The sequence below is a fragment of the Tupaia chinensis genome, unplaced genomic scaffold, assembly GCF_000334495.1.
Source record: "Tupaia chinensis unplaced genomic scaffold, TupChi_1.0 Scaffold000235_1, whole genome shotgun sequence".
Classification (NCBI taxonomy): domain Eukaryota; kingdom Metazoa; phylum Chordata; class Mammalia; order Scandentia; family Tupaiidae; genus Tupaia; species Tupaia belangeri.
In genome coordinates this window covers 3,159,452-3,180,291 of record NW_006159713.1, presented here as the reverse complement: position 1 = coordinate 3,180,291, position 20,840 = coordinate 3,159,452, and the positions used below count along the sequence as shown (strand labels likewise).

The window sequence follows — 20,840 nt, the reverse complement described above, 5'->3', positions numbered from 1 at the left end:
TGCTGCATGGGTGAGCTCTTGGAAAAAAATGAATCATGTCTTGAATTCATCTTTGTATCCTAACACCTAGAAAGTGCCTGGTGTTTGAGTGATAGATGTTTAAAGAATGAATAGGTAAATGGATGGGTGGATGGATGATTAGAACCAGGCACTAAGGAGAGATGGAGTTCATTTTTCTATTCTGTTCCAAAATGTCTGCTTTGAATGGCAGTGAGTCCAATGACCGGGAGGTGTGTACAGGAGGCTGGGCCACTTGGCAGGAAAATAGTAAAGCTAATTTGGGCATCAGAAAGGAGGCTGGGTGAAATTTAAGATTGCTTCCAAACCTGAGTCCATGAGCTGCAGGACTAGGGAAGCTAAGAGAGACTTTCCATATTATCCAGCTGAGCCGGTGTGGGACTGCAATGCTGTAAAAACATACAAGCTTGTTCTGAGGATCCTGGACCAAAGGGTCCCTTTGCTTAAAGGCACCTGCCTGCTAGTGCCTGCTTTGGACCCGCTCACAGCGCACCCGGCTGGAGTCCTTCAGGGAGAAGCTCTTATGTAACAAGTTGTTGGACGAGTATGTGGCTATCTGTAATCCAAGAGTTTAGTCCGAACTTCTTTAGATAAAAGAGGGTGAACTCTGGGTGGGCGTGGCTTGGCGGTACTAACCGACACCCAGAGAGATCTTTGGAAAAGGGAGCTTTACTCTTAGCTCAGGATTCGGCCATAGCGCTGAGGGGCGGGAGCGCGGAAGCTGGGGAGTTGGGGGCGTGATCCTTGTAGCCGGTCTGACAGCACTTACACCTGGTCCGGGCCGGCGAACCGCTGTCCTTCCACGATGTGGCTCTGTGTTTTAGTCCTGGCCTCTCTTGCCGCTTCCACGGCTGGCGGTAAGTTGGTATTGGCTGGGGGGATGGGAGTGTGGGGGTGGGGGTGGGGGACATTTGGAAATCCTTGTCCTGGGCCGAGTTGGGTGAAGACGCCACAGGGCGAAGGGAGGACGCATTCCGTCCCGCTCTTTGCGCGCCCTCCCGATTTGGATTTGAACTTGAGCTTGGAGCAGCCGAGCCCACCAAACCCCTGGCCCGCAAAGCAGCGACTTAGGGATCAGCCCCCGAGCCCGCAGCGCAGGGACCAGGTGCAAGAGGGCGGCTAGCTAACCTCACGTCTGACACTCATGGGAGGCGTTTGGAGAATGCGTCCCCCTTGGTGATTAGCCCAGATGTGGCCAGATCATGGAGCATAGCCCAGCAGAAGAATGCAAGCAAAGACTCTGGAACTGCGTGCATGAGTTCGTCTCCCTGTTCAGCACTTCCGCGTGTCCTTAGGCAAGGTTCTTAACTTTTCTGTACTCCAGTTACCCGGTGGCTACAATAGCACCTAGCTCCCTGGGCTCTTGTGAGGATGGAATGGGTTGTATCTAGCACATTCTGGAGGGTTCTAGCACAGAAGAAGTGAGGAAAATAAGTGGATGGAAAAAAAAAGAAAAGGGCAGTTATTTCAAAATATAGTGCATTCCTAGAAAAAGTGAGGTGTGGTCAGGCCAACCTATCAGGAACCCACTGCCACTGAAAACAAAGAGATTGTTACTCACAGTCACTGGGGTGAAGGCGGGGGTGGGGTGGGGGACCCAGGGGAAGCACTGGGAGATGGAGGACAAGGTGACAAAAGTCTTTATTGTACTTTCCTCAGGAAGAAAGAGAGAGGGCAGGTAAATAGTTCAGGATTGGCAAGTTGGGGCTCTGGGGTATAGATGCTGTCTGTCATTGTTTTATACCTGGCTCTGGGGTGACTAGGGCAGGTGGACAGCCCAGGGCATGAGGGCCAAATAAAGAAAATGGTTGGAAGACTGGCACTGGCTTGGTGGGTCCCTCCAGGAATAGCGAAGCCCAGATGTCAAAGCATCAGAATATAGAAAATAAATACAGGGATAGAGCAAGAGACCTCGAGTACATCTGAGCCACTTTGTGGAAGGAAAAACAGACTCAGAGAGGAAAATTACTTACCCAAGGTCAGCTGGGCAGTCATGGCCTGGTCAGTCTCTGGCTCCTGAATCCAGAGCCAGTACCCAGGACCTGTCTGGATTTATCTTTCTAGCAGCGTGACAGAGAGTAAGGCAGTGAAGGAGAGGAGCCAAGTTTGGAGGGGAGCGTTCCTTTCCCGCTGGTTACCCCTGGCAATACCATTCCATTTCTAACTTAAAGAAGTCCGTTCAGGCTGTGTTCATTTCCTCGGTTTCCTCATCTATAAGGTGGTCATGTCAATGTAACCTAGCAAGGCTTTTTGGAAGATTAATTTAAACACAGCTGGGGCCAGACTGTGGTGTGGTGGTTAAAGTGGCTGTATCCAACATGGCAGACAGCACGATTCGAGTTCCAGACATGGTGACTTGAAAAACACTCTGGGTATGGGCTGTATCCAACATGGCAGACACCACGATTCGAGTTCCGGACATGGTGACTTGAAAAACACTCTGGGTACGTGTTGTGTGGATGTCCTGACAGGAGGGATAGATGGAGGGGAAAGGATTGGGACATGACCAGTTCCCATGGGCAGGGCTTTCTTGCTCTCTTGTTCTCTCTCCAGCAAACATATGTACCCTCTGGCAAATCAAAAACAAAAACTAGAACAAAAACCATGGGAATGCACATCTGGCTCAGAGTCAGCGTTCAAGATGTCCACATTACATCTACCATAAGTGGTAATGGCTGTTGTTTTATTTTTATGCCTCTAACTCCACCCACCCACTGTTTCAGTTTTGGCAGTCTGATGTTTCTCCACTTATCTGTGTGGAAGGTCACTGCTGAGCTAATAAAGGCCAGACCCAGTGGTTTATTCTGCCTCGTCCCATCTTCACCCCTTGGAAGCCCTCAGCAGTCTTTGTCACCCCTGCTCCACTTTCTTCCGCCATGCCATGACACTCCCCTCCGACCCAGCAGAGGGACAGTCACAGTTGGCTGTGTCCGTCCTTGCACTCTACCTTCAGCTCCTCTTCTCTCTGACACTGACCTCTCCTGTGGTCACTCACAGTCATGGTGCACCCTCACCACCAGGTATTCCACCTCCCGCCTCCTGCCAGCCCGGCAGAGCCCATGCCCTGTGGCATCCTCTTGCCAGGATATCTCACCAGCATCTCACCGAATCTGTGCATATTGGAGCCCAGCATCAGTAGCTTTTTGATCGCTTTTCCCTCTCATATCCCTCACATCTGGTCAGGGGCCAAGTCCTTCTTCAAAATTCCTTACAAACATCGCCATCTTTCTTCATAAAAGTGTTCTTGTGATTCTAAAGAGGGAGCTGTGTTCAGGGCAGGTAACATGGGAAACATGAGGAAAGGTCCACCTGTCATGCTAGTACCCATCAATTGACGCCTTGATATGCGATGTGCTACTTTCAAAGGAGTTCCTCTTGATGTTACTTGTCATAATTAGCGACAATAAGAATGTCCACAGTATAGGATGGGCTATTAATAACATGAGACATGAGACCAGCAGATGGTGTGGTGGTCAAGGCACTGGCTACTCCCACATGACCAACCACAGTTTGAGTCCTGGACCTGGTGGCTTGCTTTCTCACTTTTTTTTCTCTCTTTCTCTCTGTGTGAATGTCTCGCTCTGGCCAAATTAAAATTAAATAAAATGAATGAATAAAAATTTTAAAAATTGAGACATGGTTACTGTTTATAACTGAAGAGTTTCCCATGTTGCTGGGTATTCTGTAACACCAAATCTTTTATTTTCTTTCCTTTCCTTTCCTTTCCTTTCCTTTCCTTTCCTTTTCTTTCTTTACTTCCTTTCCCTTTCCTCCCCTTCCCTTCCCTTCCCTTCTCTACTCTTCTCTTCTCTTTTCTCTTTTCTCTTTCTGTTCTAGGCACACACTTTGAAAAAGTATGTCTGTGTCCATTTTGTCTGTATCCACAGCAAAGCAATTGGAATTTCCTATGAGGGCTGTTTAGGCAAAACTGAGGTTACTGAAGCCAGATTGGGAAGATGTAAGGGGTGGGCGCCAGCACGTGTCTAAAGGTCTACCTGCCACCTAAAAGGAAGATGGGATTAGTTCAGCCTGATCATTACAGGTGGAACCAGGACAGATGAAAAGCTACAGTGAGATGTATTTCAGCCCAGTGAGGAAAAATGTCTGCTGTGCAAAATCGGAACAGACTGAGACCAGCAGATGTCATAATGGCTATGTTGTTGGACTCCCACAGGGCTGACCGCAGTTCAAGTCCCAGACCTGGTGGCTTGAAACTCACACTGGGCATGTATGCATGTATGCCCAAAATCCCAAAAGGAAACTGGAGGAGAAGGGATTGCAACATGGCCATACCCTCTGGGGGATGATTTTTTGCTTTCTGTCTCTCTGTTTTTCTGTCTCTCTGGCGAGCACATGTACCCTATATCAAAAGTCTTTATAAAAATAAATAAATAAAAATAAAAATAAATGGGGCATGCAGAAATCCACCCCCAGTTTCTCACCCCTTTGAATCACCCTGCACGAGCCACTAGAAGAATCTTCTTTAAGGTTATCATAACCCTTACTCCAGAACCTATTTCTTCCTTGTCCACAGTATATTGGGTTGTAGCAATAGTCATGCTGCATTTCTGCATTAAAAACAAACAAACAAACAAACAAACAAAAAACATGTCATGACTTTTTCAATGACCCCATAAAACCCATACTTTAGCTTGGCCTGCAGGGCCATCCCTGACATTCACTCGTACGTTCCAGGCTTACTGTCTACACGCCATAGGCTCCCTCTGGTACACGCAGGCACTCGCCCTTCCCATGCAGACCCTGCCTTTTGCTCTTTCTCAGCCTCAGCACATTCTCTTCTCCCTGCTTCTTATGCTCCTCCCTGTATCCCCGTTCTCAATCTTCCTGTACTACAAGTCCCAGGCCCTCCACGATGCCGGCAATCAGAAGGCCTCGCTCCCTCTTCTAACTCCTGTGGCACCTCACTGGTGCTCCTAGGATGCTGCCACCTTCTTCTCAACATTAGGGTCAAGGAAGTGGCTCATTCTCCCCGCAAGAGCCAGTTCTCCTGAAAACAGGGGCCGCCACTTGTGCCTTCTCTCATCCAGCATGCAGCTCAGTGTCAGGTTTCTAATGGGTAAATGCTTCTAGAGGCTTCTATGAGAGAACCTAAATGACTTGTTTATTTCCAGCCACTCTCCTTCTTGTACTTTTTTTCTGACTGGATGCTTTTATACTTCCAGTTCCAACTTGCTTATTAAAACATTCTTGTAAGGGCCAGCAGGGGCCATGGCGGTTAAGGCACTGGACTCCCACATGGTCAACCATGGTTTGAGTCCCAGACCTGGCAGTCTACTTTCTCCCTTTCCTTTTCTCTCTCTGGTCAAATTAAAAAATAATAACAAAGTTGAATAAATATATTTTTTAAGAATAGCAAGTATCCTCATCCCTATTTTACATAAGAAGAAACTGGTCTGGAGGGTTTAGGGGAATTATTCAATATCCTATGCCTAGAAAGTGCAAAACCCACCTAGAATCAGGTCAAACGTTTCTACCTCTCACATATCCTCATTTTCTTTCAATGTCCTGCAGGGCACCCAGCGTCACCACCTATAGTGGACACCGTGCAAGGCAAAGTCCTGGGGAAATACGTCAGCTTAAAAGGATTCACCCAACCTGTGGCCGTTTTCCTGGGAATCCCTTTTGCCAAGCCCCCTCTTGGATCCCTGAGGTTTGCTCCACCGCAGCCTGCAGAGCCATGGAGCTTCGTGAAGAACACCACCTCTTACTCTCCCATGTAAGCCGATGGGACTGGCGTTGGCATATCTCACTGGGGATGTTTGCCTCCAAGTGTTGCAGGCAGACGTCGAGGCACTCCCCTGATCGGCTTATACTTCGCTGTGCAGTCCTTAAGTGTACTGCCTAACTTGGGACCAGTAGATGGCATAAGGGCTCTGTTGCTAGTCAACTGTGATTTGACTCCTGGACCTGGTGGCTTGAAACTCATACTGGGTACATGTATGTGCATGCCCAAAATCCCAAGAGGAGACTGGAGGAGAAGGGATTGCAGTGTGACCATCCCCCCGGGGGGGTGATTTCTCATTTTCTGTCTCTCTGTCTTTCCGGCGAGTGCATGCACCCTATAGTGAAAGTCTCTCTCTTTCAAAAAAATGCATATTACAGAACCTTAAAAACATTCACAGAATTCTAAAATTCTTTATTTAGGGGTCCAGCAGTTAGTGTAATGACTATGTCACTGGACTCCCATGTAGTTGACCATGGTTCGAGTCCCGGACCCAGTGGCTTAAACTCACGCTGGGCCCATCTGCGTGTGTGCCCAAGATCCCAAGAGGAGAGCGGAGAAGAAGGGATTGCGGCGTGGCCATCCCCTCTGGGGGGGGTTTTTTCACTTTCTGTCTCTTTGTCTCTCTCTATCTTTCTGGTAAGCACACACGCCCTATAGCAAAATCCTCTAAAATTCTTTATTTAGTATGTATTTATTGAGTGTCTACTGTGTGTCAGGTGTGATCTAAGCTCTTCAGATTCCCTAATGAACAAAACAAAGATCCCTACCTTCATGAAGCTTACATTCTAGCAGGGGAAATAGATACTAAGCAATATGCAAATTAACAAATGAATTACGCAATGGGTTAGAATATGATAAGTGCTTTGGAAATAAAAAACAGTTGGGCAGATGAGGGAGATCAGAAGTAATGATCCTACTTATTTTCTTGAACTTTACATAGGGAATGGTATGAGAGCAGGTGTGTGGGGTAGGTGGGGAGTATATTGGGGTGTGAACCTGGGAAGTTCTCAACTCCCAGGGAATGTAGCTACCAATTTACAAGCAGAGCAATGCCTCCCAGAAATCCTCTTACCCACTCTAGTATCTCAAGTCTGGTAACAGTGACTCCATCTCTAGGCTCCCCTCTCCCTGTCCAAGGCCTGGCTTGACACCAGGAGACCCCTTGCTTAGATCTGGTGGAAACTCAGGTTCTCTCTCCTCTCCCCAGGTGCTCCCAAGACATAATGGCGGGGCAGGCGATCTCAGAGCTCTTCACCAACAGGAAGGAAGAGATTCCTGTCAAATTTTCTGAAGACTGCCTTTACCTAAATGTTTACACTCCGGCAGACTTGAAGACGAAAAGCAGGCTGCCGGTAAGCAGTAGGAGCCATGGTCGAGGCATGCCAATCCCAGCACTCCTGGTGTAGATCAGACAAAGAGGTGGGCTGCTGAGACCAGGAATGTTTCAGGGGCCTCAGGGCTTCCTTTGAGCACAGGACACACAAATGTTCCATTCCTCAGTTTCTCTTATGGGCCTCTGGGGAATTTGCTGTACATCCTAATGTACATATTAATTTGTCTAAGTTCTCTCTTGCTAACAGAAGGACAAGGACTCTAATAATAGTGCAAGATTAAGAATATGCTACCCAGGGCAGCTAAGACATACCTTCCAAATAGTTAGGACTTGAGGAAATCTTAGAGAAAAACCAATAACCCAACTCTTCCTTTACAAACAGAGAAATCGAGGCCCAGACATTGAGCATGTGCGTGGTTGCTCCTTAACACACAAAGATCCATCTGTGACAAGTTCTGGGACAGTTGTCAGAAGTGGAACCTTAGACAATCCCAGAAGCACTTTCCTTTGCCTTTGGCCACCAAGTTGGGATTTTCTTGTAGCTAATTTCCCTCCGTGATTGTCTTTGGCACAGGCAGATGACTCTCTGAGTCAGCATTTCTCAAGTAAACTTGAAGGGCCAGATCCAATGAGGCAGACAGCCAGATGCAGGCTGGAGGCCTAGAGGGCCTGCTGGCAAATGAAGTCGGCCCTTCATGCGCTTTGTAAGGCACAGGAGGTGGGGACAGTGTTCCCTCACTCACTCATTCATTCATTCATTCATTCTGTACTCAGGGCCACAGTATGCATGGTTAGCTTTAGCAGTTAAGGGAAGGGCGGAACAGAACACCATTTTCATGTGGCCCCCTACACGGAGAATGCCATCTGGGCTGCATAGACATGTACTAACTTCTTCAGATTACTGCTCATGAGCCCTCAGCCTTCCCTCACAGGTGACCAGAAGCTCAGTCCCTCCCTGAGACGTTAGTAGGATCCAGAAGCGTACGAAGAACAGGAGCTCTGGGAATTTGGAGGCAAGAGAATCTCTAGTTATGGAAAGAGGTTCTAGAACTATAGGGTCGGGTTTAAATCCTGGTTCCACCTTTTACTGGCTAGGACACTTGAACAATTTCTTAACTTCTCTAATCCTTTGTTTCTTCAAAATGGGAATGACCACATATGAGTATTCAGTGACGACTGTCAGGCTTTATGTCAGCTCCTGGCTAAGTAGATAAAGCAAGCACTTGTGAAACATTAGTTAGAGTTGAAAGGAGAATCTTGCTCCTCTCCTAAAATCACCAACTTCCTGCACTGTGATCATTTCCTACATGTGTTGGCGAGTCTGGACTGTGGACTCTGGAGTCAGACTGCCTGGGTTCAAGTCTTGCTTCTATCTATTATTCACTGTATGGCCTTAGACAGGTTAAATGCCTCAGTTTTCCTATCTATCAAATGGGACACAATGAATGCCTACCTCATGGACAGTTTATCATAAATTATTTGGAGCAGGACTTGGTATGTAGTTCACATTGCGAGTTATTTTCTTTTAATTTTAGTTTTTTTGTCATAGGGTACATGCGCTTGCCAGAGAAAGAAAGAGAGACACAGAGGGAAAGTGAGAAATCATCCCCTGGGGGGATGGCCACACTGCAATCCCTTCTCCATTTTCTTCTCAGGATTTTAGACGCACACACACACACACACACACACACACACACACACGAGCCTGGTGTGATTTTCGAGCCTCTGGATCTGGGACTGGAACCACAGTCAGCCATGTGGGAGTCCAGAGCCTTAACCACCAGACCTCCTGCTGGCCAGAATTTATTTTATTCTTTAATTAACATTATTACTTTAGCCTCTCCTATTTCTTCCCTACCATGTGAGCTCTTTAAAGGCAAGAATCATATTGCCGGGGTCTAGCCTCGGCGTGGGTGGGTTATCTCGACGAAGGCGGCGAAGGTGAACAGAAGACAGAGGCCTCGATGCCTTTTATGCACGTCCTATGCCAGACACCCCTCAGAGATCGCTCTCTGAGGAGTGACGACTGCTAGGAATCATCATGCGTTTTTATTGAAAACGTGTTACATGCAAGTAAAGGGAGAGGGGCTAGTGTTTTAATTAACAGCTCATAAAATTTTTAACAATAGAGAACAAAGATTCTACTCAGGGTTTGATTAAGGGTGGGTCTAGTGCAGTTCCGCAATTGTAGGTGGGCCTTCATGGAATGCAGTTTCGGGAAAGCGGTTCCGGTAAGCAGATGCGAGCCATTTTGTGATTACTGGGAATGGTGCTGAGAAAAGAAAATCTCAAGAATAGATATTAGTTCTTATGGATCTTAATAAAGAATGATATTTATACAGTTTTGTAGGGATCTAAAACTTAATTTGAGGAATCCTAATATATTTATCTATTTCACTTGGAGAGGGCAGAGGTGTCCTGGGCCAGTTTTGGCCTAATCCTATTTTACATAAAGAAAGAAAGAATTTAAGGGCCTTCCAAAGGTCAAGATTACTTCTGCCTAGAAAAAACTTCAGCCTACCCTCTATTGTGACCACAGAGGTAAAGCATTGTAATTAATAGTAAGTAATCAGAGCAAAAGGGAGCTATCGGTTGGGGGACTTCCTGGAAGATTTTATCATATACTCAGGATGTATAGGAGAGCTATGCAATTCTTTTATAGTAGTAAATTGGGGAGTCAGAGGGGGGTCGCTTCCCAGTGAGGCTGCCTCAATTCTCTAGAGCAAATAGCAAGCAGCCTTGCTGACATGCTAACTGACCCAAGCTTTGTTCCAAGGTCGGAGGGTGGGGTGTGTGCACAACAGTAGCCTTGCCAACGTGTTGATCCGACCAGAAGCAGAGCTCAAAGGTCAGGGGGCTCAGGCAAATCCTGGGGCCTCACCGGGTCGGACTCCTCCATCATATATCCACATCTTCCATTTTTATCCTCAGACCTTCATGGGCTCTCACATAACCTTAGCCAGATTATTGAAGACTTCCTGGAGAAGGTGCATTTTAGGCTGAGCTTTGGAGGCTGCATAGGATTTAGGGTTGCAGAGGAGGCAGAGAGGAGGCATATTAGGAAGAGATATCAGAGGCATGTGTGCTTTGCGAGGTAATTATTCACTGATACACAGAAAAGTTGAATTTACCAAAAGAGGTGACCAAGATAAAGCTAAAACACTAGGAACTTCCCTGCATGCATTCATCTGGATGAACAGTCCAGGAGTGAGGCTGGTGGGAGCATCGGGGTAACAGGCATCCTTAGCCTTTGCTTTTCCAGTGATGACGTTCTCAGTGTGAAGAGCCTTGGGAGGAGGCGGCACTTGGGGCTGGGGAGAAAGGCAGGGGCAGGCAGGGTGTACTGAGTAGGGTGGTGTCTGGGTCCTTTCTGTAAGAGCAGAGGAGGAATTACAAGAGAGACTATTGGTGCAGCCTTGCTGGGCACTGGTAGACTTTGGGTAATGGCCTCCTTGACTCTTGGCCAAGAGGTGGGTGACCAAACCAGATCATCTCTGAGGTCCTTTCCAGCTCTGCTTCCTGTAACCAATGTGGGCACTTCCTCTCTGGCCAGGTGATGGTGTGGATCCATGGAGGTGGTCTGCTGATAGGCGGGGCATCAACCTATAATGGACTGGCCCTCTCTGCCCATGAAAATGTGGTGGTGGTCACCATTCAGTACCGCCTGGGCATCTGGGGATTCTTCAGGTAAGATGCTAGATCTCCTCACTGCACATTGGTCCAGAAGCCAGGGTGCTAGGACCCAGTTCTGGAATGTCAACCTTCACAGGCACCTCTGCTGAGTTCCTTAATGAGGAAGCCAAGTCCTCTCCTAATTGGATCCCACCTCCCTACTCCCCAGCAGCACTCATCCACTTGCATCTGAGCTTTGGCATGCTCTGTTCCCTCAGCCCAGAATGCCTACTCTACCTGACAAATGCCTGTTAATCCTTCAGAGCCCAAATGTTACCTCCTCTTAAATGCTTACCTTCTTTTTTTTTTCTTTCTTTCTTCTTTTTTTCCCTTCCATGAAAATGTGGTGGTGGTCACCATTCAGTACCGCCTGGGCATCTGGGGATTCTTCAGGTAAGATGCTAGATCTCCTCACTGCACATTGGTCCAGAAGCCAGGGTGCTAGGACCCAGTTCTGGAATGTCAACCTTCACAGGCACCTCTGCTGAGTTCCTTAATGAGGAAGCCAAGTCCTCTCCTAATTGGATCCCACCTCCCTACTCCCCAGCAGCACTCATCCACTTGCATCTGAGCTTTGGCATGCTCTGTTCCCTCAGCCCAGAATGCCTACTCTACCTGACAAATGCCTGTTAATCCTTCAGAGCCCAAATGTTACCTCCTCTTAAATGCTTACCTTCTTTTTTTTTTCTTTCTTTCTTCTTTTTTTCCCTTCCTTTCTTTCTTTCTTTTTTTCTTTTTAAATAATTACCCCTTTAGCTTGTGCTGCCCCAGCACACTGCATTCTGCTGCGATGGCAGTTAGTGTGCAGCACAGACATTAAACATTTACACTTCTCCTCATGGCTAAGAGGGAAGAGGCAGACCTGGGGGGGAGCTCGGTGAGTGACTGTAGGGGAGGAGTGAGCGACTGGAGATAGGAGGCTGTCAGAGCACCTGACCTCACTGAACAGCCCTCACCTTTGGGGCCCACACACCTCTTTTCCTTTGGGGGATTTGGCACATGCTGGAGTCAAGGCTAGAGTCCTCACTATCAGGTCTCCATAGACAGGAACCAGGCTTCCTTCCACAGTCACTGAGCCTTTCTGAGTGTGCCTATCCCAGAACAGCTGACCCCGAGAGGGCTGGTGGGTGAGCCAGGGGAGGAATGTGGCTCACCAGTGGGAAGACCTTTGGGTCTGGAGAAGGGGTTGTAGTCTGCCTGTCCTCAGGTCTCCTCTCACTCCATAAATTCCTCACATGACGCTACGGGCACTCTCAGAGCTCCCTATTTTTAAGCTCCCCAGTAGCTCTCCTTTGAGAGCCAGAGATCTGTCATTAACTACTCCCCCATCTCTCCTGGCTGTCTAAATGGCGCCGTATGACCCACCCTGGACAGGCCACCCTTAATGCCCACTGCCCTTCCCCCAGCATAGACACCCTTCCATTTCGCCTGGGCCCCGGGCACTGCCTTTATTTGTTTAGCAACTATTTCCTTATTACCGTGGGCCCAACACTGTCCTCAGAGCTAGAGCACATCTGAGAACAAACCTGGCTAAATCTCAGACTCCAGAGCCCACACTACAGGCCACAAACACATAGATGGCGTAGACCATGTCAGGTGGTGAAAGTGCTTTCTGGAGTGATAAAATATGCTAAGGAAGGGAGGATGGGGTCAGGGTGCTACTTCAGTTCATATGACCAGGGGAGGGCTTGAGTAGAAACTGAATGAAATGAGCACTTTAGCCTTACCACTATCAAAAGAAGGGAACTCCAGGCAGAAGAAACAGTAGGTTCAGAAGCCCTGGGGCCCAGTGAGTTAAAGTGTGAGTATGGTCTTCGCTGAGGCTCCAGCTCCCTTTCACCCGCAGCCTGTGTGTCTGCTCCTGGCTACATAAAACTGCTGCATGACCTCTCTCCACTTCCTTTTTCCCTGTCTCTCCTCCACCCACACTAGGCAGACTTTCTTTTTTCAGAGAGATTTTTGCTGTAGGGCACATGTGCTTGCCAGAGAGACAGGGACAGAGAAAGTGAGAAATCACCCCCCTGGGGGGATGACCACACCGCAATCCCTTCTCCTCCATTCTCCTCTCCAGATTTCGAGCGCACGTACACATGCCTGGATTGAGTTTCAAGCCTCCAGGTCCAGGACTTGAACCAGGCAGGCTTTCACCTGACCATGCTACCTGGCTGTTCTCGTCAAGGTCCCCAGTGACTTCCACTGGTTCCCTGTTCGGTCTCATTTGACCTCTCAGCAGCAGCACCTGAAGACACTCATGCCTCTTGGGAACGCTTACTTCTCCTGGCATCTGGCCACCTTGCACCTCCCTGTGGCTCTGCCTCCCACGGGCCTTATTGGTGGGCCCACTTCTCCTCCTCCTCCTGTCCTCAGGCCTCCTCTCCCTCTCCACTAATTCCCTACATGACCCCAGGGGGCACTCTCAGAGCTTAGTCGACCGCGGTTCGTGTCCCGGACCCGGTGGCTTAAAACTCACGCCGGGCGCGTGTGCGTGCGTGCCCAAGATCCCGAGAGGAGAATGGAGGAGAGGGGATTGCGGCGTGACCATCCCCCCTGGGTGGTGATTTCTCGCTTTCTGTCTCTATGTCTCTTTCTGTCTGTCTGGCGAGCGCACGCGCCCTACAGTGAAAATCTCTCCAAAAAAAAAAAAAAAAGAACTGGAAGTGCCATATAATTTTTGTTTTTATTAATGTAATTCAATAGAAAGACTAAGCATCCAGAGGAGGATAATGACAAACTTACCAGAGTAGATAGATTTGATGTACAAACTAAGGAATCAACAAAGCAGTACTTGGGTCATCAGCACGTAGAAAAGACGTGGTATAGATGTCAGCACCACGGAGAGCTCCATCTGATGCTATTGCTCTCAAGGCCACCTGAATCCGTCTTAGTAAGTTCTACCTCTAAGGTAGATGATATCTACCCATTCAGTTAACACTTTTGATCTTAATTAGAGCAGAAATTTATCCAATAAGGAACTACCATGGCTTACGTAAAAAGTCAAGTCTATCTGAAAGCATAAAGTTGAGGTCTGTCAGGTTGGGCCAACCCTGGCAATTTTGTTGTTCAGAACAGGTGTTTGGCTCTCTAGTTATACTTATCAGTAGTATACCTACTTCCCTTGAGGTCTTTGGTATGAAGGTGGCAAGAGAAATTAATTACACCCTAAACTCATCTTGAGTATTCAAATTCTTTACTCTGTCCCTCTTTCTTACTCAGAAAAATTTATTCTTTTGCCTTTATCTTGACCATATGTATAATTAAAATACCTCCTGTATTTCAACCTCAGCATTCATATCCTTGGTTAAGTCAGAATTATAACAATGCCTTCTGCCTAAGTCTCATTAGATCACCAGAGATTCCTTAATAAATTTCAGAACAATGTCTGGAAATATGCACAGAATTTTAGGGGTCCTGCTTTGATATGTGTATTTTCTACTTTTTGTAAAATAACAGGATCACTAATACACTAGTTCAAGCATGTTGAGTAAGTTCTTTCAAACATATAGAATTCCTGCTATGTGCCCTATATAGACAACACTAAAAGGCATACCATGGAAGTCACTTACCAAAATCTATTCTATTGTACTATGTGGTGCTGGTCAGCAAAATACATTTCCCAGACTCCTTTACTGATCGACTTTGTGCTAGGTTCTACCAATAGGAAGCACTGGATGAAATTTAGAATAAGAAGAGGGTTCTCTTTCCTATTTAAACTGTGGTCAAAGTGTTTCAGTGGTAGTTTGCTTCAGCATCACTGCTTCATTTAGTACTTACACATTTAACAGTCTTACCAGATCTCTTACAATATTATATGGCACTTCTATTTTCAGAGATTGATCACCCATTCTATAGGGTCCCTCCTAAAGTTCCAAGGTTCTAGTCACCCTAACATTTCTCCTTTAATTTCCCATCCCTAAGAGTAGTAGCTTCTCCCAGGACGTATTATCTGTGGCATATTCTTGTGTTGGGGGGTTTGTTTCCTTGTTTGTTTGCTTTTGTTTCTTGTTTCTGTTTTTCCCCAACTCTTTAAAACCAGCTTTACCAAATCTCTATATTTAATTTTTGTTCTTGAAATATACAGTGTTGTTTCTGATTTCCTGACTTAATCTTAACAGAAAAATGTATGTAATTATCAGTCCCAATGAATCATAAGCCAAAAATTTAAAGTTATGGGATTATACAATTAGAAACTTCCTAAACATTTTATAGACATGGACCCATTCTGATAGATATTGTGGGCTTTCTCCCCAGAAACTACATTATTTACAAACTTTTGAGTGTAATATCAAGGGGTTCATGCATCCCCTCAAGTGTTCCTCATTAATTTTCAGACTATATCCAATCTACATTGATGGAAAAGATCCCATATGGTCATGAAAATTTCAGAAATGATTATCCTTATAGTTTTTACTTACATAACAAAAATTACTTTGTTTTAAAATATTTATCATCTTTTATTTTTTTGAGAGGTTTTTGCTATAGGGCACATGGGCTCACCAGAAAGACAGAGACAGAGAGACAGAAAGTGAGAAATCACCCCTCAGGGGAGATGGCCATACCACAACCCCTTCTCCTCCATTCTCCTCTCAGGATCGTGGACACGCACGCACACGCACCCAGCGTGAGTTTAAGCTACTTGGTCCAAGACTCAAACCACGGTTGACTACATGGGAGTCCAGCGACATAGCCATTATACCAACTGCTGGTCCTAATATTTAGTATCTTAACAAATTAATCACAACAGTATTTCCATATTTTGTCTTTCTTTCTTTCTTTCTTCTTTTTTTCCCTTCCTTTCTTTCTTTCTTTTTTTCTTTTTAAATAATTACCCCTTTAGCTTGTGCTGCCCCAGCACACTGCATTCTGCTGCGATGGCAGTTAGTGTGCAGCACAGACATTAAACATTTACACTTCTCCTCATGGCTAAGAGGGAAGAGGCAGACCTGGGGGGGAGCTCGGTGAGTGACTGTAGGGGAGGAGTGAGCGACTGGAGATAGGAGGCTGTCAGAGCACCTGACCTCACTGAACAGCCCTCACCTTTGGGGCCCACACACCTCTTTTCCTTTGGGGGATTTGGCACATGCTGGAGTCAAGGCTAGAGTCCTCACTATCAGGTCTCCATAGACAGGAACCAGGCTTCCTTCCACAGTCACTGAGCCTTTCTGAGTGTGCCTATCCCAGAACAGCTGACCCCGAGAGGGCTGGTGGGTGAGCCAGGGGAGGAATGTGGCTCACCAGTGGGAAGACCTTTGGGTCTGGAGAAGGGGTTGTAGTCTGCCTGTCCTCAGGTCTCCTCTCACTCCATAAATTCCTCACATGACGCTACGGGCACTCTCAGAGCTCCCTATTTTTAAGCTCCCCAGTAGCTCTCCTTTGAGAGCCAGAGATCTGTCATTAACTACTCCCCCATCTCTCCTGGCTGTCTAAATGGCGCCGTATGACCCACCCTGGACAGGCCACCCTTAATGCCCACTGCCCTTCCCCCAGCATAGACACCCTTCCATTTCGCCTGGGCCCCGGGCACTGCCTTTATTTGTTTAGCAACTATTTCCTTATTACCGTGGGCCCAACACTGTCCTCAGAGCTAGAGCACATCTGAGAACAAACCTGGCTAAATCTCAGACTCCAGAGCCCACACTACAGGCCACAAACACATAGATGGCGTAGACCATGTCAGGTGGTGAAAGTGCTTTCTGGAGTGATAAAATATGCTAAGGAAGGGAGGATGGGGTCAGGGTGCTACTTCAGTTCATATGACCAGGGGAGGGCTTGAGTAGAAACTGAATGAAATGAGCACTTTAGCCTTACCACTATCAAAAGAAGGGAACTCCAGGCAGAAGAAACAGTAGGTTCAGAAGCCCTGGGGCCCAGTGAGTTAAAGTGTGAGTATGGTCTTCGCTGAGGCTCCAGCTCCCTTTCACCCGCAGCCTGTGTGTCTGCTCCTGGCTACATAAAACTGCTGCATGACCTCTCTCCACTTCCTTTTTCCCTGTCTCTCCTCCACCCACACTAGGCAGACTTTCTTTTTTCAGAGAGATTTTTGCTGTAGGGCACATGTGCTTGCCAGAGAGACAGGGACAGAGAAAGTGAGAAATCACCCCCCTGGGGGGATGACCACACCGCAATCCCTTCTCCTCCATTCTCCTCTCCAGATTTCGAGCGCACGTACACATGCCTGGATTGAGTTTCAAGCCTCCAGGTCCAGGACTTGAACCAGGCAGGCTTTCACCTGACCATGCTACCTGGCTGTTCTCGTCAAGGTCCCCAGTGACTTCCACTGGTTCCCTGTTCGGTCTCATTTGACCTCTCAGCAGCAGCACCTGAAGACACTCATGCCTCTTGGGAACGCTTACTTCTCCTGGCATCTGGCCACCTTGCACCTCCCTGTGGCTCTGCCTCCCACGGGCCTTATTGGTGGGCCCACTTCTCCTCCTCCTCCTGTCCTCAGGCCTCCTCTCCCTCTCCACTAATTCCCTACATGACCCCAGGGGGCACTCTCAGAGCTACCTATTTCTAGCTCCCCCTCCCCCGCCACTGCCTCTCCTTTGAACCCCAGAGTTCATCATTAACTACCTCCTCCACCTCCCCTGGCTGTCTAGAGGGTGCCCATGCTTCACCTGGACAGACCTTGACACCCACTGCCCCTCCCTCAGCAAAGACACTCTTCCATTTCCCCTGGTGTCACCTGCTCAGTAGCTGGCAGTGCCTCCCTCCTGGTTGTACAGGATAGAGCCCTGCGTGCAGCCTGGATGCTTCTCTTTCAGACACCACATCAGGTCAGCTAGCAAATGCTACTGGCTGCACCTTTAAAATGTATTTAGGGGAACCAGCAGATGGTGTAATGGTTATGTTTCTGGACTCTCACATGACCAACTGTGGTTCAGGTCCTAGACCCAGTGGCTTGAAACTCATGCTGAGTGTGTGTGTGTGTGCATATGGGCATGTCCCAAATCCCTCAAAATCCTGAGAAGAGAATGAAGGTGAAGAGATTGCAACATGGCCATGCCCCAATGGGAGAGATTCCTTGCTTTCTGTCTTTCTCTCCCTCTCTAGTGAGCACTTGAATCTGGTAGGAAAAATCTCTAAAAACAAAAAAACAAAAACAAAAAAAGAGAAAGAAAAAATGTATTCAGAATTCAGATCCTTCTCTCCTCCTTCCTTTCTTCCACCCTAATCAAAGCCCTCTCTCTCTTGCCTGGATTATTGTCCTCAGCTCTTAGAATGGTGCTGAGCACACAGTACACACTCAGTGGTGACTGCCAGATAAAGGACTGTAGAGCCCTACAAGAGAGCAGTGTGTAGGAATGGAGGGCAGGTGAAGGCCCCTGTGTCAGGAACATGGGAGTCCAGCCTTATTCTGGAAGGTTCACCGAGCGACCCAGCCCCATCTGTGAGTGGTCCTGAGAGTCCTGCCGTGATGACTCTGCTCTGCTTCCTCCATTTTCTTATAGCACAGGGGACGAACACTGCCGAGGAAACTGGGGCCACTTGGACCAGGTGGCCGCACTGCACTGGGTCCAGGACAACATTGCCAATTTTGGAGGGAATCCAGGCTCTGTGACCATCTTTGGAGAGTCAGCAGGAGGTGAAAGTGTCTCTGTTCTTGTAAGTGTTCCTGCACCGGCCCCACCCCTAGGCCTGATGGCTACTGATGGACATCTGAGAGATGAGCCAATCCAGCCATGGGCCCCTGTGCTTAAAAGGATTCAGGGTGACTCCTCTCACCACACAGCATCAGATAGTAGAGCGAAGAGGCAGAGACTCTCTGGCCCCCAGGAAACTCAGAGCTCAGCTTCAGGTCCTGGGGCCATGAGAATCTCTAGCCACAGCTGGCAACAGTGACATTCCTCCTCTACTGACTTGAGCTTGTTCTCTCCTTCCTGACCATTTTAGCTTCGGGACTCACCTCACCTCTCTCAGGATGTTGGGGTGGGTATAAATCGCAAATGAGTGGAGGCAAGGATGAGAGCTGGACTAGCAGGTTACATGTCAAGGGAATGCTAGTATTGAGAGCAGGCAGGGCATCCACAGAGGTGGTCAGACAACTTGTCCATGTCCAAGAATGGGTAGCAGTCTCTGGGTGAAGAGAGAGGAGGGCCAGGGGAGGTGGATGGGAAGACGGAGGGATGCCATAGGGCATGGGAGACATAGTCTGGGGCATAAGATGTCTTGCTGGTGTGGGGAATGGGGCTGAGGGAGAAGCCAAAGGAAGCCAAGATGGAAATCCAGATGGGAAGGTGCTGAGAATGTTAAGAAACTCTCCAGCAGAGGGTCAGCATTGCTACCATGTTTTTCAAACGTGCATTTGGTTCAGGGTTGAAAACTCCAAAGAAAATGTTTTTGTTTTCTTAAAGTAGATAAAAAGGGAAAGTATTGACAAACCCAAAGATGAAAAATGTCCTCTGCAATCCCAGTACACAAGGATAGTCACTGTGGACATTCTGCCATGTATTTTCTAGTGTTTTTTTCTGTATCTATATATCTACTCTCTTTATCTAATTTCTTTATTAAGTCTCCTTCACCACCTTCTTCCCTTTCTTCATTTATTTCTTCCTAATCAATCTATCTAATCTAACTGTCCACCCATAAATGGTGTTTTTTTTTTTTTAAGGTGGCCTTGGATTGAGCCAGCTTTTTTTTTGTTTGCTTGTTTGTTTTGTCATAGAGCACGTACATTTGCCTGAGAGAAGGAGAGAGACAGAGGCAGAGGGAGGAAAAGTGAGAAATCATCCCCCTGAGGGAAGATCGCCATGCCACAATCTTCTCCTCCATTCTCCTCCTGGGATTTTGAGGCACACAGCACATGTACCCAGTGTGACTTTCAAACCACTGAGTCTGGGGATTAAATTGGAGTAGCCATGTGGGAGTCCAGCACCTTAACAGATATACCACCTGCTGGCCCTTGAGCATTTTTAATTGCCAGAGGTCATGTGCATTTGCCAGAAAGAGACAGAGGGATGGGGGAGAAGGCACTCCCAATGGGGCTGACATGCCATAACCCCTCTCCTTCATTTTTCCATCCTGTCAGGATTTGGAGCACACATACATACACACTTTTGTGTGTGTTTTGCAAGGTGCCAGAGCCAGGACTCTAATTATGGGCTGCCATGTGGGATCCGGTTCCCTTAATCACAAGGCTATGGGGCTGGTCCTTGGGTAGTAACTATTTTTTTTTATGAAGACTTTCTTTAACATTACATTAGGTTGTCCGAGAAGTCATGACATGTTTTTCTATGCAAAACTGTGTCATGACTTTCCTGACAACCCAATAGTATGTAATATAAACATTTCCCTACACATTAAACACTCTTCTATGATACGATCTTTTGTAATTGCATAGTATTCCGTGGTAAGAATGAAAAATTACTCAGCCAGTGTCCTGACATTGCAACCTTGGGTCATTTTCAATTTTTACTCTTATAAATGGTATGAGCATTCTTATGCATCTCCATGGCCTTAATGATCATTTTTCATGAAATAAATTCCAAGTAATGGAAATGCTGAGTCAGAATCCATGGCTATGATAGTCAGACTGTCTTTTGATTATTCAGATCAGTGCATTCCTCATCTTGTTCTGTCTTTAGCTCTGTGCTCTGGCTCAACCCCACTGAGATTCTCTTGGGGAAGCCAGGCCCCAGCTGAGCTTGGGAAGGAGGCCAAGCCAGGTGAGAAGCCCTAGAGTCCTCAGGGAAGCAAACCAAGAAAGAGCTGTGGGTGGAGGTGACCTCGAAGAGCAAATGTGCCACTGAGCCCCTCCCCATGTGCATAAATTCTTCTCTCCACTCCCTGCTTAGGTTTTATCTCCCCTGGCCAAGAACCTCTTCCACAGGGCTATTTCTGAGAGCGGCGTGGCCCTCACTCCTGTCCTGGTCAAGGATGCCAGCAAGGACCTGGCTGAGGTAGGTGTCACACCAGACAGCTCCCACTCCTTCACTCTGCTCCCCTGGGGCCCTCAGGGGTCTTTCTTGCTGTGGGATCCAGTTGACATTCTTTAAGAATCACTGAAGTGAAAATGACGTGAGGCTCTCCTTCAGCACAGGTTTGCTTTTACTTTTTTTTTTTTTAAGAGGGAAA

General features: G+C 47.4%; 1 protein-coding gene across 2 annotated transcripts in view; it reads left to right on the top strand.

Moving 5' to 3' along the window:
- The first annotated feature begins 551 nt into the window (after window positions 1–551).
- Window positions 552–20,840, top strand: part of CES1 (carboxylesterase 1) — a 35,819-nt gene continuing 15,530 nt past the window's right edge. The window contains exons 1-6 of one of the 2 annotated variants that reach the window (XM_006148385.3): window positions 552–875; window positions 5,551–5,755; window positions 6,972–7,116; window positions 10,651–10,784; window positions 18,218–18,371; window positions 20,561–20,665. In XM_006148385.3, the coding sequence (XP_006148447.1) occupies window positions 824–875; window positions 5,551–5,755; window positions 6,972–7,116; window positions 10,651–10,784; window positions 18,218–18,371; window positions 20,561–20,665 (795 nt within the window). In that variant the 5' untranslated portion in view covers window positions 552–823. Of the gene's footprint in view, window positions 876–2,599; window positions 2,687–5,550; window positions 5,756–6,971; window positions 7,117–10,650; window positions 10,785–18,217; window positions 18,372–20,560; window positions 20,666–20,840 lie in introns of those variants that run through there. The other variant, XM_006148384.3, reaches the window with a different exon arrangement.